General features: G+C 30.6%; 1 protein-coding gene across 7 annotated transcripts in view; it reads right to left on the reverse strand.

Annotated features, from left to right (window-relative positions):
• Positions 1-15,224, reverse strand: part of LOC134725018 (cell death-inducing p53-target protein 1 homolog) — a 46,391-nt gene extending 31,167 nt beyond the window's left edge. For all 7 annotated transcript variants that reach the window (XM_063588479.1, XM_063588478.1, XM_063588476.1 and 4 more), the window contains exons 1-3: positions 15,119-15,224; positions 6,358-6,418; positions 2,562-2,588 (exon numbers count right to left, since the gene is read on the reverse strand). In XM_063588479.1, coding sequence (XP_063444549.1) covers positions 2,562-2,588; positions 6,358-6,400 — 70 coding nt within the window. In that variant the 5' untranslated portion in view covers positions 6,401-6,418; positions 15,119-15,224. The remainder of the gene's footprint in view (positions 1-2,561; positions 2,589-6,357; positions 6,419-15,118) is intronic.
• Between the last annotated feature and the right edge of the window lie 1,443 nt (positions 15,225-16,667).

A 16,667-nucleotide genomic window follows, 5' to 3' on the forward strand; every position in this document is an offset into this window, starting at 1 on the left:
ATAAAAAAAATTGAACATGAAGATCATGAAGATAATAAACAAGCAATAATATTTGTAAGTATTGTAATAGGATTTACAGCACTTTATTTTTTCAAATAATCTCTAGCAGCAGTAAACAATAAACTAACAACTAAAATAAGCAATGCCCATAAGTTGTTTGCAAACCAATTTACTACGTCTTTTGTTGCAGACAATAACCAAGAAACAATAGAACCTATAATACCTGGTAATGCAGCTGCTAATTTTCCTGCAAGAAAAGATAATAATTTTCCAAGATTTTTTAATTGTTTTTTTATCCAGTCTTGTACACCACCACCTTTTGATGGAGGAGAAGGAGAAGGAGAAGGAGAACCAGTAAATGCTTCAACAATAACACCAATAATCATTCCAAAAGCAGTTAAAACACTAACTATTGTTATTCCTTGTTCTCTGAATAATGTTCTTATTCTTTCACCTAATGTTCTGTCTTCGTTTAAAATTTTATGTATTGTTTGTTTAAATCTATCTAATTGACTACGTAGTTTTTCTCTATTAATATTAATTACTTCTATTCTTGCACTTCTCTCAGATTCCAACTCTCTCATTCGACTACTTATTCTTTTTATTTGAAATTTTAAATTGTCTTCTTTAGCTTGTTTTAATTTGGCATTTTCTTTTGCTAAGTTTTTATTTGTTTCATTCAGTTTTGCTAATTCATTTGCAATCTCTTCCTTTACTGATGTCATTGCACTGATTATTCCATCCATCTCTCTTTTTGTCATTTCTGTTTGTGTTTCATTATCTACTAAAGATGTTCCTTGTTCAATAAATGAAGTTTCTATTTCTTTCACATATGTTTCTGCATTACTTGCTGTTTCTAATAATTCTTGTCCTTCTTCTTGTGTAGATATTTCTTGTAATGGAATTTCTATATTATCGAGTTCACGAATTGGTGCTTTTATCTTTTTTTGAAAATCTTGAAACACTGATCTACCTTCTTTTAAATAATCAGATATTTTATAATCATCTACACCTAAAACATCCCTGACAAAATTAACACCGTATTCTCTTTGAAGAGTGCTAAATTTATAAAACTTTAATACTCCTTTTTGGTAATATGTTAATGCAATATCATTACCTTTTTCATCTTTTACATATAAGATTTGTCTTTCATTATGATCTTCCCTAACAAAAAAACCTACTTCATTACGTGTAGTTTCACCATTTTTTTTATAAAATTGTTTAATCATTTTTTTTGTAGTTTCTTTTTTACGAATTTTAGCATCATTTTCTGATAAATCTCTTGTTACTTCAATTTCTTTATTTATATACTTTTGAAACTCTTCATCATTTTGAACAGACGTTTCTTCTTCTTCTTTATCATAATCATTATTTTTAAACTCAGGATTATCAAACTCATAACCTCCTTCAGCCATTTTATTCATCTAAAATATTAGATAATAAACAATAAAAAGAACCTGTTAAAAACAACTTAAGATAAAAATAATTAAATTTTTTATTTAACATTATTTTTACATTTTTTACTAATTTTTCTTTTGTTTCTTCATCCATTTATTTAATTAAAAATTGATTCATAGTTTGGTGGATTTCCCACGTTCACATAGTGGTGATTTTCAACTAAAGTTATTTTGTTTATAAAAATTATAGATTTTCCATTTTTTTTTTTATTTCATTTCTTACTCTATTTTCTGTTTCTTCTATAATTTTTCTTCTTTCATCTTCTGGTAAACTTTTTGAAGTTTTTAAATTTGCCATTTTTAAATTTTTTTTCATCTCATTAAATTTTTCTAGTTCTTCTAAAATAAGTTTAAATTCTTCTTCACTTATTTTATTGTCAGTTAAAGATCTAGAAATTAAATCTTTAATACTATTTAATTTACACTCTGCTAAAGTTTTTATTTCATAATGTTTTTTAGCTTTTGAAGTAAGCTTTCTTCTTATTAATTTTATTACACCCCCAACACTACCGCATGCGACTGCTGTAATCTGTAATGGTAATAAAATAGGAATAGCAATACCTATACCTGCAGAAATAACTGATGCTGAAATTAAAGTTGTATCTATTCCATCTGTAAAGTTTACTCCTCTTTTATATTTTTTATATAAAGAATTTCTTTTGTCTCTTTCATTTTTTAAAGAATTTTCTATTTCTGAAATTTTTTGTAATCTATAGTTTTGTCCATCTTCTATAGGTAATTCTGGATATAAATTAGGAGCTGTAGGTTGTTTCATTTTTTTAAGTAAAAATTGATTTTTTTATTTTTCTCTTAAATCCCACAGAATTCTTTCTCTGTCAGTTCTCCCGGGTTTTTTTATTTATTTTTTTTTGGAATTTTTTAGTTGTTTTTTGGGTGTTTTTATTGTTGGTTTTTTTCCCAAAGTAAAAAAAAAATTTTTTTGGGAGTAAGAAAATTTGGTGTTTTTTGGGGTGTTTTTTTGCTTTTTTATGAAAATTTAGGGCTCTTTTACTTGAAATGAGGGTAATTTTTTTGGGGGTCAAATTTTTTTTTTTTTTTGGAGGGGGTGCGCTGGAGTCGTTCAAGTGATGATTGGCTACATACCTTGAGGTTGAGGTGGGTATCCAGCTTCTGAAATGTATAAATATAAAACAAATTATACTTATTCTATTTATAGTACATACATACTTGAAGCTTAAGTTGCTCCTTCTTAGTATACCTTTTATAAAGCTTACTGACAATGAGGTCAGGCCCGTAGCCAGGAATTTCCAAGGTGGGGTTCGTTGGACTCACAAACTCGACTTTAACAGTCACAATTCGAACAGAACATTGACTTTAACAGTGCTTCTTTGTGTTCAAGGGGAGGTTTGTTCGACCCCCCTGGCTACGGGTATGATGAAAGTCTGGCTAGGGTTCACAGAATAGAAATAAACTAGAGGCTCTAAAGAGCCTGCGTCGCTCACCTTGGTATATGTCAATTAAACAAAGGACGCAGACAGTTCATGACAAAATTGTGTTTAGGTCATTGTGATGTGTTTGTACATCTTACTTTACTGAAGATTCTTGCTGCTTACAATTATCTCTATCTATAATGAACTTGTCCGTGTAGTTTCAGTGGAAAATGTTAGTAAAAATTTACAAATTTTATGAAAATTGTTAAAAATTGATTATAAAGGACAATAACTACTTAGGGGGTCAATTGACCATTTTGGTCATTTTGACTTATTTTTGAGTCTTAAATTGCTGTACATTATTGCTGTTTACAGTTTATCTCTATCTATAATAATATTCAAGATAATAACCCAAAACATATATTCCTTAAAATATTTTCCTTAAAATTACCAATTTAGGGGCAGCAACCTAACAATGAGTTGTCCGATTCATCTAAAAATTTTAGGGCAGATAGATCTTAACCAGATAAACAATTTTCAGATTTGCTCTAAATGCTTTGGTTTTTGAGTTTTAAGCCAATAACTGCATTTACCCCTATGTTCTATTTTTAGCCATAACACGGCTAATTTGGTTGGTTGGCCCGGTCACAAAACACACTTTTAAACTAGATACACCAATGATGATTGTGGCCAAGTTTGGATTAATTTGGCCCGGTAGTTTCAGAGGAGAAGATTTTTGTAAAAGATCATGGAGATTTACGAAAAATGGTTAAAAATTGACAATAAAGGGCAATAAATCCTAAAGGGGTCAACTGACCATTTTGGTCCTGTTGACTTATTTGTAAATCTTACTTTGCTGAACATTTTTGCTGTTTACAGTTTATCTCTATCCATAATAATATGCAAGATAATAACCAAAAACAGTAAAATTTCCTTAAAATTACCAATTTAGGGGCAGCAACCCAACAATGGGTTGTCTGATTCATCTGAAAATTTCAGGGCAGATAGATCTTGACCTGATAAACAATTTTACGCGATGTCAGATTTGCTATAAATGCTTTGGTTTTTGTGTTATAAGCCAAAAACTGCATTTTACCCATATGTTCTATTTTTAGCCATGGCGGCCATGTTTTTTTATGAAATCATATGGGAATTAAAACACAAACTTTATTTTAGATACCCTAGGAATCAATCAGATGAAGTTTGGTTTGAATTGGTTCAGTAGTTTCAGAGAAGATTTTTGTAAAAGTTAACGCTGGATGACGGACGACAGACGCCAAGTGATGAGAAAAGCTCACTTGGCCTTTTAGGCCAGGTGAGCTAAAAACAATAAGTGCAAAATAAATGGCTAAAAAAATAAAGAAAAGAGAATTATGGTCAAATTGAATAAAGAAAAGAGAATTAAAATGGTCATAAAAATTAAATAATAAAGAAATGAAGGCCCACTTTTATAATCAGAACATCTCTTTTATGCAGATCAACATGATCAATGACCATTCTTAATTAGAATACCTGGTTCAGATAATCAGATTGGACTTATTGTAAATTGTATCTATTATCTGATTATACAGAACATTTATCACTTTTTTCTGTTATAAAGGTAAAATCAATAACTTTATGCAGTAAACATATTATTTTCACCTGTTTGATAAGCAATAAGTAAGTGTACATTGTATACTGTATAATGAATAATGGAACATAGTTAATTTCAACCGTCACTAACAACAAACACATCATGTGACATGTGCAATCCACATTAGTTATATATAATACTTAAAAATTTAATTAATTTATCTTAAAATAGATACAATCAGCAACATGTATTTTCATTTACACTTCCTACATGTATGTACATAGCTAGCCTTTAAAATTGTTCATGTAATTTATCCCAAAAAAATATCCTAAGTACAGGAACTACTTTCGGTAATTCATTACTCATAATTATTATATTTTAAAGTGTTATATTAATTACCACCAGGAAATATATATAAAAGGCTATTCTTTGAACTTAGAATTATTTTTATAATTATGGAATTTGCATAATTTCTAGTGCTTGAAATTTTTAATAAATTTCATGTTTATCATGTTTATTTGGTATCATAATGTTTTACGCAGTTCATACCACTTTCCTTAAAATGCATTTTGTATAGATTATGTTGTGCGTGGCACAGTACATTCTATTGAAAATGTGCTCTATTGAAAATGTGCTATCTTCTTTGTAACAGAAAGTGTTGTGCACAGCACAGAACATTAAAGTACAGAATAAACATGGAATTTATTAAAAAATCTCAAGTACAAGAAATTATGCAAATTCCATAGTTAAAAATAATTTCAAGTTCAACTATTAGCCTTTTATATATTTTAAGGTCAAGGAACAGTAAATGGGCTATGTCGCAGATTTTGCTAAAAAATTGCATACAACCTTGGCTCGTTGAACTTCAACTGAAAATTGAAAAAATAATACCTTTATCTCTTTTATTTTCTGAAAAGTTGCAGATTGATTTCTCTTAATATGGGTGAACATTTGTATAGAAAGCACCTATAAGCGAAAAACCTTCTAAAATTTGTCTTTAAATCGTCATACCTCTAATTCTACTCCATAGATTTTTCTTAAATAACTATACATTGTATATTGTTGACACATAAATTTCTGTTTTAATAATATAAAATAATAATAGGGTCACTGACTTCGTTTTTTGTCTAATAATCAATTTGTTACCTTATTGGTAATGAAAAACGTCAAAAATTAACATTTTACGGCCTGCTGCGCGATAACGTTACGATTATTTCGACGTTTTGTTGGATTTTTTCACAAAGAATGCAACTTTGAATGATGTATACCGTGAAAACGAAGTCGGTGACCCTATCTTTATTTTGCATCATTATAACGGAAATTGATGTATCAACAACAAATAGTTTTTTAAGAAAAATCTATGGAGTAGAATTAGAGATTTGGCGATTTTAAGACAAATTTTAGAAAGGTTTTCGCCGATTTTATGTGCTTTCTATACAAATGTTCACCCATTTTGTACGAATTCAATCAATAATATTTCAAATGATAATTGAGATAAATGCATTATTATTTCGATTTTCAGTTGAAGTTCATCGAGCCAGAGCTGTATACCAAATTTTACTGAAATCTAAGACATAGCCCATTTACTGTAACTTGACCTTAAATTTAACTTAGATATCATCTTTGTCAAGTATTAAAAATGACAATCGTTCTTATTCAATGCAACTATCAAGACATACATTTTGTAAATAGCATGAGAGATTTTAAAGCATGAACATTAATTGTATTTTTCTGTTCTATTGACTGTGAAAATTTCGTCTTTATCACTTGGATATAGTGCTGTTAGATCCATAAAATATATTAGTTAGGACTTGAAGCCTTTACCATGTTTACATTTTTAGTCAGCTTGGTATTTAGGGGGAGATGAGGGTCCGACATTTTAACCTTGACCTTGATTTCCCGAAAAGTGTGAGTTGGGTTTGACATTTGAACTTACCTTGACCTTTTTCTCCTGGATAGGGTGGTGGTGGTCCTGACATATTGTAATATTCACTTTTCTATAATGAAAGGATATAAAATAAATGAATATTAAAACAGTTAAGATATAAAAAAAATAAAAATCAGGTTCCATGAAATACTACAAACATAAGCTCTATATTGATTTATAAATATTACTTCTAGACAAAAAACAACACATAATAATCATAACAAACAATTTTTTTAAAACCTATAAATTATTTTTGTTAAAAGAAATACAAATTACATTGACGCTACATAAAAATGGTAGCCCTAAGAAACAACTAACCTGTTGAACAATCAAAATTAATGTTAACAGTTTTTGATAGGGGTAAATAATTTCATTACATAATCCCCTAAGGGTTAAACTATGTCAATGTTGTAGAATAAAGGATTTGGAAAGTGAAAAAAAAACAAAGATTTTTTAAACATTTTAAGACTACATTGTTCTTTGATTATGTCATAAAATAAAATAATGATTTAACATTTTTGTATTGAAATCATTGATTAAATATCAAATAAACATGATAAAGATAATAATATTATTGTTGACCATGTACATTGTACATGTACTGTATTAAATGGCTTCCAAAACAGTTGTAATGTATGTTCATGACTTGTAAAATTAATTTCTAAACAGCTGGTGTGTAACTGAAGAAGACATCATGATTCAGAAAAAAGTATACGTTTTGACCATCATTTTTTGCCTCATGTGTTCCTTTGCAAAGACACATTTTTCTGGCCATAAACATGATAAATTTGCAAGATGAGAAACAAGCCCTAATAGTTATTAAATACCCCTAACCAAAATAGTTACAAGTACATGTATCATTTGTGTATTGAGGTAATACATGGCTGACTGACCAGTCTTGTATTTTAAAATATATCACATAATTTCTTAGTTACCGTGCATGTGCATTTGTATTTTCTCTACAATCCAAACAAATCTGCCCCTATCCAATATTGATGCAGTGTGCATTATTGTGCAATACAATGTACATGTACATGGATGGTACCAGTGGGATTTGCACTCTCAATCTTGGGTTCTAAAAGCAGGGCTATTACTGACTGATCCAAAGAAGATCTTCCCAAACTAAACAAGTAAGACTACCATGACTACTTTTAAATCTTCAGTTTTACAACACTCTTCCCTAGCCTCCGAGCATCAGGTACTCACAAACAATTATATGTGCCAGTAGAAAATGCTCACTGCCCAAATAAAGTGAAAATACATGGTGCTACTAGCAGAATTTAAACCCCCAATTTCAAGATCTTAATGCATATATATCTTAACCGACTGAGCCTTAGAAGTTCTTCAATAACTCAACCAGTTAGACTACCTTAATTTTCAGTTACACTGTTCCTACAGTGTACATGTACATTTGTACATACATGTATATACAGTACAAGTCAAATCAGCACCTGCACATTTGTATAGCATTGTATAGAAAGAGGTCAAATCAGAATTCAGACTAATTGGCACCTATATTGTATTTAGTCATTATGCCATGGTATTTGGTTAGTCAATTTGACACCAAATATATTTTAAACTTTCATTTGTTTATTTTTATATATGATACATTGTACATGGGAATGGTGTTTCCCTTATTTTTTATAATTTGTTTCCTGAGGTTAATTAAAAAGATACATTTTCTTCATATCGTCTAGAAAAATTTGTGCACATGTTATCAGGTTTTCTCAATAATTTTATTGATTAGGTTTGATTGGGTGTCATTTAAAAAAAATATGGTATATATGTAACTCGTAATTGTTTCTCAGTAACTCAATGTACGATGCTGTCCCTGCTCCCATAATGAACCTCCTGACCTTGGTTTGTTGAAATTCAAATTCCAATAACGTCAAAATCTTGTGATGTAAAATAGTTCTACTCAATCAAATTGCTCTATTGTCAATTAGGTGATTTTTTTCAGTCTACAGCAATTACATTATTTGTTTGTGTGATATTGCTTTAAAATAGTTCACAAAAATCTGGGGTTTAATCAACAGGAAACCTCATATTTTGCCATCCCTTTCGACATCAATGGAATTTTGTATGAATATTTACCTAGTCATGATGGTCAGGATATCGATCTTTTTATAATGAATCAATTTTTTTTTTCTATGAAAAATGTAAATTGTTTTTTATTAACCTTCTCTATATTCATGATATTCCTGGACAAAATTATGGCAAGGACATCGATTTTTCATTAGTTTTCCTTTCAATTTGGTTAGGCTTTTTTTTTGCGATGAAAATCGCGAAAGACATTAGGAGCTTGTCATTTTAAAATTCATAAAAATACGATTTGCTTGACTTGTATAGCCTGCCACAAGATTGATGACGCTGAATGGTATGTACAAAAAGCAATGGAGGCCGGAAGTGGGATTTTGTAAAGTTCTAGAATGATTTTAGACATTTGGAAGTCGGGATTGAAACAGTCATTAGAAAATTGGCATTTTGGTGCAATATTTGAGAACAATGAAAACTTACCTTAACACATGTTTTTTAATTGAAAAGAGTAGAAAAAAACATAATCTGCACTAATTTTCTATGCTGGAAGTAGCAGTGTTTTACATTCGGCATTTAAGCGGGGTGTGCCAACCACCTTCTTTTCAAAGCAGACCACCTTTCCATTTTAGGAGGTGGTCTACCTTTTTTTCAAATTCCAGATTTTTTTGGTTCTGCACCATAAAAATTTAAATACTAATCTTGCCTCCCAGATTTGTTTTCATTGACAAAAATGGCAGTTCATCAAATTTCAATGTTTTCTTTTAAGAGAAAGACAGATGACTATGGTGATAAGGAAAATTCTAAGCCATGTAAGTCTACTAGTAAGTCTACGGATAGATGTATTGAAATTGTCCCTCAGGCAAGGGGTCATATTACTGTTGAAGAAAGTAAAAACTTAGATTTTTTAACTTAAAAGGGGGGAATCGTTTTATTTGGTACAACTTTTCTAAAAAAGTGTCCCAATATTTTTAATGTCCAGAATGACAAAAAAGATATACATCCAGAAATAAATATGTGCTTATTTGTATCTCTTTAAATGTACATTTTGTACCCCTCATAAAAGGGATAGTCATTACATTGAGAGCTAGAGGTTACCCGTCATTTGAGGGGTAGTGATAAATATAAACGGCTAATCGTCACAAAAAAATATTACTGTTCTGTGCAGCTGTGTGCCAAAAATACAGCACTAAAGCGAGGAACAGAACAGAAAGTTGGATTCGATAGGCCATGCATTTGCAGGAGGAAGTCCTGCAAAAGCCATCATGATCTGCTATCCAAGATGCACAAAACTAATTTTTCAAATCGTTTAATGAAAGCTTACAACTAGCAGTGATAGCAGAAGAATGGTTCAATTCCATTAAATGTGAATACAATAATAAACCCTGTTGAAAATATTAAAAAAAAATCAACCAGTTGCAAACTTTTTTTCAAAACACCCACATTACCTTAGTGAAAAAAGGGGAACACTGAAGAAGCATAGTAACGTCAATGCATATTTGCACTGTGTGAGTTCAAACACAAATACTGAACAAACTAACAAGATGACAGATTTTAGACTACAGTAGGATTCTACATGTAAATACTTAGTCCAAATAATTATGACGTCTTAAAAGGCTATTCAAAGAAAAAAATTATAATAGCCTTTCAAGACGTCATAATATTTGAACTACTAAATACTATGCCAGTCATGGGTTCCAAAAAACTACACTGGGAGCTTAATCGACTATAAAGGGATCTCCTGTAGTTGGTGATCGCAATACTGGTATACCAGTATTGTGCACAATACTGGTATAAAAATTTTGTACCAGTATTGTATTCCAGTATTGTGGTTTTTTTTTGTTTTTTTTGTAAATAAACAATACATAGGTAATTAATCTTTTATTAAATGTGTCACATAATGCAATTAACATATGACATGACTATCATAAGGTATTTGAATAATTAGACATATAAGCACTAATTTAATTATAAACATAATGATATTAAATACTGATATATATCATATATGATAATGTACTTTTAGCACTAATAATAAAATAAAAGCACGATGTATAAGTATAACAATTGTTAAATTCACATGTTTAAATGGTGATACAATGATGTGTACTCTGTCTAAAACAGACATCTGCTTAGGAAAAGGAGTGCAATACCAGCCATATCAAAAGTGGTTAATGGGGAGATGAGAAAAAAACATAAATTATTAATATATGATTAACAATTGTTTGAATAATATAAGTTAATTACAATAATCTTTTGAAAATATTTGTATCTCTTTGATCTTAATTAGGGTATAAAGAACATGCTTATATTTAATGAGCTGTTGATAAATTTCAATTATCCTCTTTAATCTTTTTGAGTTCAGTTAATCCCTCTTTAACATGTTTAAGGTTTTAGGTGAAATCACGTGACTATAGTGTAAACAAGCAATTTGTCAGGTCGAAAAAATAACTTAGTTTTTGTTGGATTTAAAAGACTTTTTACGATATAAATTATAGTCAGTAGTTACAAAAGACTTTAATCTTCGATAATACGTGATTATTAGTGTGCTTGGTTGGATATTTGTTCAGATAACTTAAATATGGATCAATATATGAACTTTCCTATGTGTACAAATGGCGGAAGTGGTCACTTCGTTAACAACTCAATGATGAATCCAGGCCATGTACCTGTAAGTACTTATAACTATTCAGTATCATCTTGGTCTGAAAGAAAACGTCAGCTGTCAGATCAAATGTCAAATTATATTAATGAACCTGGAACAGAGCACAAAAAATCAAAATGTGATTCTAGCGTATCGAGTGCACCCATGTTTGAAGATACAAATAGAGTTGAGGCATTGATTTTACAGTTATCATCAAACTTTTCAAATATGAGTGAAAAATTAGATAAGAGAATTAGCGAATTGGAAACAAATTCTGTTATGATTGACAATAAAATGAAAGAAAAACTAATTGAAGTTAAAACAGAAGTTAAACATGAACTTGATGGTATGAAATCCAAAATAGAAAACTTAGAAAAACAGGTATCTGAGAATAAAATTAACAGTACATATAAAGATTCGTTGCGCAACAAATTCATTATCAAGAACCTTGAATATGATGATCGTGAAAAAACTGACCCAGAACTGACAAAACATAAAGTACAAGGTTTATTAAAAGATTGTTTAGGGCTCAGCAACGTTAAGCTAAAAACTGTCTCCAGAAAAGAAAGTAGAGGAAAGTATCATGGCTTGATTATTGTGGAAACTGACACATTTGATAGTAAAAGGGATATCATGAAGAGCAAGGTTAAACTAAAAAACAATAGACTTTATGCTAATGTCTACATTGAGAACGACATGTCGCCAGAAAGGAGGAACTTTCAAAGTACCGTTCCAACCGTTCTCAAAGAAATGGGCAAGGAAAAGAATTTCAAGTTTGTAGGAAATCAACTGTTACCAAAAGAAACATAGGACATACTGCGGCTTGGTGTATGGAATTGCAGGGGATGGTCCACCAAAACGAATGACAACTCAATATTCCGCGAAAAACTGCTAAACTATTCGAAATGTGATATTTTATGTATATGTGAAACATTTTTACGTGTAGATGAGTTTTTAACTGTCATTACTGTTGATGGTTTTAGATTTTATGGTAGTAATAGGAAATATATACACAAAAAAGCAACGCGAGGGTCAGCAGGGGTTGGTGCTTTCGTGAAAGAAGAATTATTGAATTCATTTAATATTGGTATTATAGATGATACTACGGAAGGAATAATGTGGTTGGAATTTTCAGATAAGTTTTGCAAAAAATGCTTCTACGTAGTGGCATGTTATTTACCCCCTGCTGACACATGTAGGCCAGTGGATGCCGACGTTTATTTCCAAACTCTTTTAAACCAAATATATTCATACCAACATAAAGGAAAAATATTTATATGCGGTGACATGAACGCATGTGTAGGTGCTAATTCTGATTTTATAGAGGGCGTCGATTTAGTGAAACCACGAAATGTTATAGATCATGTAGAAAATCACCATGGAGATGTTTTCGTGAATTTTTTAAGTGATGTCATTTTTGGAATGTTAAATGGACGATATAATGATAATGAATTTACATGTATATCAACCAACGGTAAATCAGTAGTAGATTACATATGTGTTCCCTATGAGGATATGGAATTTATTAGTGATTTCAAAATAGTATCGATGTTGGAAATTTCTAATGATATTACATATATTCCTGATAGTTTACCGGACCACTCATTGCTTTATTGTGATTATAAATTATCTTTCGATTTAAACCCGAATTCACAGCATGCACCGATCAGTAATACACGTATAAAATACAATTTTGGAGCGATTCCTAGTGACTTCTTATTGAATCGGGAAATTCAGGTGAAATTAATTTAAACAATTGAGAAAATTGAAATTATATAGAAATATCAAATGACGTGCAAAATGCATACGATGAATTTGAGGATTTAGTTAAATGTGAAATCAATAACAAATTACCGACTTATACCAATGCTACTGGTCATGATAAACGTAAGAAAATATGTTATAAACCGTATTGGAATGAAACTCTTTCAGCCCAATGGAAGACCGTATGCAAATCCGAGAAGAAATGGTTATGTTTCACCGGTCCGAACTGTACAAAGCGTAAACTGAAGGAAGAATATTGTGTAGAAAGAAAAACTTTTGATCGCTTAAACAGAAAATGTTTAAAAGACAATTTCAGAGTCAAGAGCGACAGAAACTTGAAGACAAACTTGATGAGACTAATCAGCGTGACTTTTGGAAGACAATAGGAAATTTAGGCATCGCTAGTAACCGTAAACGTTGTATACCATTAGCTATAGTGGACGAGGATGGAAAAGAGGCAACGGATAAAAATGTTGTTCTTAACAAATGGAAAAACGATTTTCAGACTTTATTCCATCAAAATGGTAACAGTGACTCGGACCTTGATGAATCAACATTTGATACTGAAGCCGATGTTTCGCCGTTAAACGAACCTATCTCCAGGGAGGAAGTTTTGCAGGCAGTATTACGTGCATTTGGGGCACTAAATCGTTTAGTGCTATTTCAGCTGTACAAAACAGAGCCTGCAAATATTTTCTCTCCGTTGGAAAACTGACCTCGAATGTAGCTACTCGTGGTGATATGGGATGGACATCTTATCACACAAAACAACGAATACATTACTGTAGGCTATTGTGTAGACTTCTTCGCACCGAACATACTAGAACATCATATAAAATATTGAAATGGACATCTAGGAAGAAAAAGGGCCGGGCTTTTGAAGTTGACAAAATTGTAAATAGTTTAAACATTAGAGATATTGTATACGACTTGTCTTATTCCATAAAAACTGTTATGAGAACTGTTATTGAAAAATTGGTAGAACTCGACAATACAGAGTGGCACAGAGAACTTTTCAATGATAGGCGCAATATACAAAATGGTAATAAATCACGCACATATAGACTGTTTAAAAACAATGTAAAAACTGAACCGTATGTTTGCCTAAATATGGCTAGGCCGGAAAGACGAACTATGGCTCTGTTTCGGTCCGGTGCACTACCCCTTGCCTACGAGATCGGCAGGTACTCCAGGCCGCCTATTCCGGTAGAAGAAAGACTCTGTGTGTTTTGTAACCTTGATAATGTAGAAAATGAAAAACACTTTCTTCTTGAATGTGAACTTTATAGTGACTTACGGTATAATTTATTTTCCAAATGCTCTAAATATGTTGATATCTTTAGCAATCTTGTTATGGACGATAAATTTATACAAATCATGAACTGTTCGAGTATCCAACACTATTTGTGTAAAATATTACATAAGTTTTTTATTCGAAGAAAATTATTTTCATAGTAAATATATTTTAATCAGAATTTATAACTGTTCTTAATTTAACATACATATTTTTACCAGTAGAAAATTTTAATACAGGCAGTAATTTTTAAACTTTATATTACATTGTATACGTCAATTTTAACAATGATAGTCAAGAAATTATTATACATGTATATTCAGATTTTTAATTTGTTTTTAAAAAACTTTGATAACGGAAAATTTTACAAGTACAAAAATGAAGTATAAGAACTACGATATAGGAAAATTTTATAAGTATAAGAAACAATTTTAATGAGTAACTGAATGTTTAGTTGTTTTATTTAGTGATCATTAATTGTATAAAGTTTTATACTGTTAGTGTCTCATAAGTCAGTATTTATGGCTGGATATTGATTGTTTTATGTGTAAATATTATAATTGTTGTATATGTTTTATGGCAATCAATATGTGACACTTTAGTAAACAAATTTATTAATATCTAATTTTACTTAAAATTCCTTTATTTGTTTTATACTTTCAAAACACAAGCTCATCACCAAAAAAGTCACAATACTGGTACAAAATTTTTATACAGTACCAGTATTGTGCACAATACTGGTATACCAATATTGCGATCACCAACTACAGGAGATCCCTAAAAGGGCCTAATACAAACTTTCTAAACTTTCAATCGTCTACTTTTTATTACAAGGAAGTTTAAACTATTGAGAGATAACAGGTTATTTATTTTTTTGGGAAGACCAAAAGCCAAAAAATATATCTGTCGAACTCTTTCAAACATTTTACAGGTGAAAATGGATAGCTAATGAAAAAAAAAGCCACACTAGATATAAATATCGCAAATAATGGATTGTAACCTCTCAATAAACGTAGCTAACTTGTATTACTTACACTTTACGATTGTAAATAAGATAGCCCCTCAAAGGTGTGTCAACAAACAATATCTGTGTCGTGCGCACTAATTGAAGTCATTTCCGGTCAAATATAAACCTAAAATAAGTTTGGCATATTCGAACTTATCACGCAAATATTGTATTTTTACAAGGTAGTGCGTTATAATAATGATTAAACATGCAAAAATTATACAAAACAGGTTATGTTCATGAATTATTCAAGATGGTTTCAATTACGTGAGTAAAGATAAATAAAAAAACAAATACGGCAAAAATTAACAACACCTTATCGTAAAATCTGGCAAGGGTAACGTGTATCTTGAGAGGAACAATTCAAACGAGAGAAAACTAACGGCCTTATTTATTAAAAAAAAAAATGAACGAAAAACAAATATGTAACACATAAACAAACGACAACCACATAATTACAGGCTCCTGACTTGGGACAGGCACATACATAAATAATGTGGCGGGTTAAACATGTTAGCAGGATTCCAACCCTCCCCTAACCTGGGACAGTGGTATAACAGTACAAACATAAGAACGAATTATAAAAATCATTTGAAAAGTCTTAACTCATCAGATAGACAAAAATACAATTATTATTTTTTTTTGTAATACGTAGAAGATAATTAAAAATAACCGGCATACTAAAGATTTATAGAAGTGTAAAAACGATGCAATTTCATGCCACACTAAAGCAATTTAATAGGAATTTTGATAAAAAAAATATTAAAAAAGGACACCAATGAACTACGCATACATAAGGTGACGTCCATCAGTGTTGTCCAACTTGTTTGAAACCTTTTGTAGATCTACATGTTTACTTTTTTTCTAAAATGGTCCACTGAGATCGATATTTTAAATATCCCAATACCGACAATAATATATGAAATGTATTACTCTCCCTTTATATTTATGTATGGTTTACAAAACACTTGCATTTTGCACCAATGCATGGTTTTAAGTTTTCGTAATCATTGTCTTGAATAAGTGTCAGTGACACACACACTCACTAAATAATTGAACAGGTGTCATATACCACCAATTAAAAGTCCCTATCTGTTCAACCAAATTTTACAATTTTCACAGCTTTCTAAATATTTTACCTTAACTTCAAAGAAACCAGGTATATCCTGAATCGTACATGTATCAGTTTCCTACATGTCAATTTTCAACAGATGTTTAAAATCAGATAAAAAAAAGGTCTCCCGAATAGAGGTACCACTAAAAATAACCCCTGTTTTTTTGGAAATCTTAAATTACTATACTATGGAGTGCATTAATCCTCAATTTTGAATGCAAACTCATAAACAAGTAAAATGGTCTTAATATATTTCTCTTTCACCAAAAGTTTCATTTCTGCCAATTTGTTGGCTAGTTTAAGTAAACAATGACATCAAATGCACTATTTTTTGTCCGAGTAGGCCTACTTTCACGTTCTAAATTTGAAGGAGTAATTGGTGGTATGACACCAAACAAGGTGTATTTTCAACTTATTTTTTGTGTCCATTGTACCAATACATGTAAAATGCATTGGCCTCTTC

This window comes from Mytilus trossulus, chromosome 7, assembly GCF_036588685.1.
Source record: "Mytilus trossulus isolate FHL-02 chromosome 7, PNRI_Mtr1.1.1.hap1, whole genome shotgun sequence".
Classification (NCBI taxonomy): domain Eukaryota; kingdom Metazoa; phylum Mollusca; class Bivalvia; order Mytilida; family Mytilidae; genus Mytilus; species Mytilus trossulus.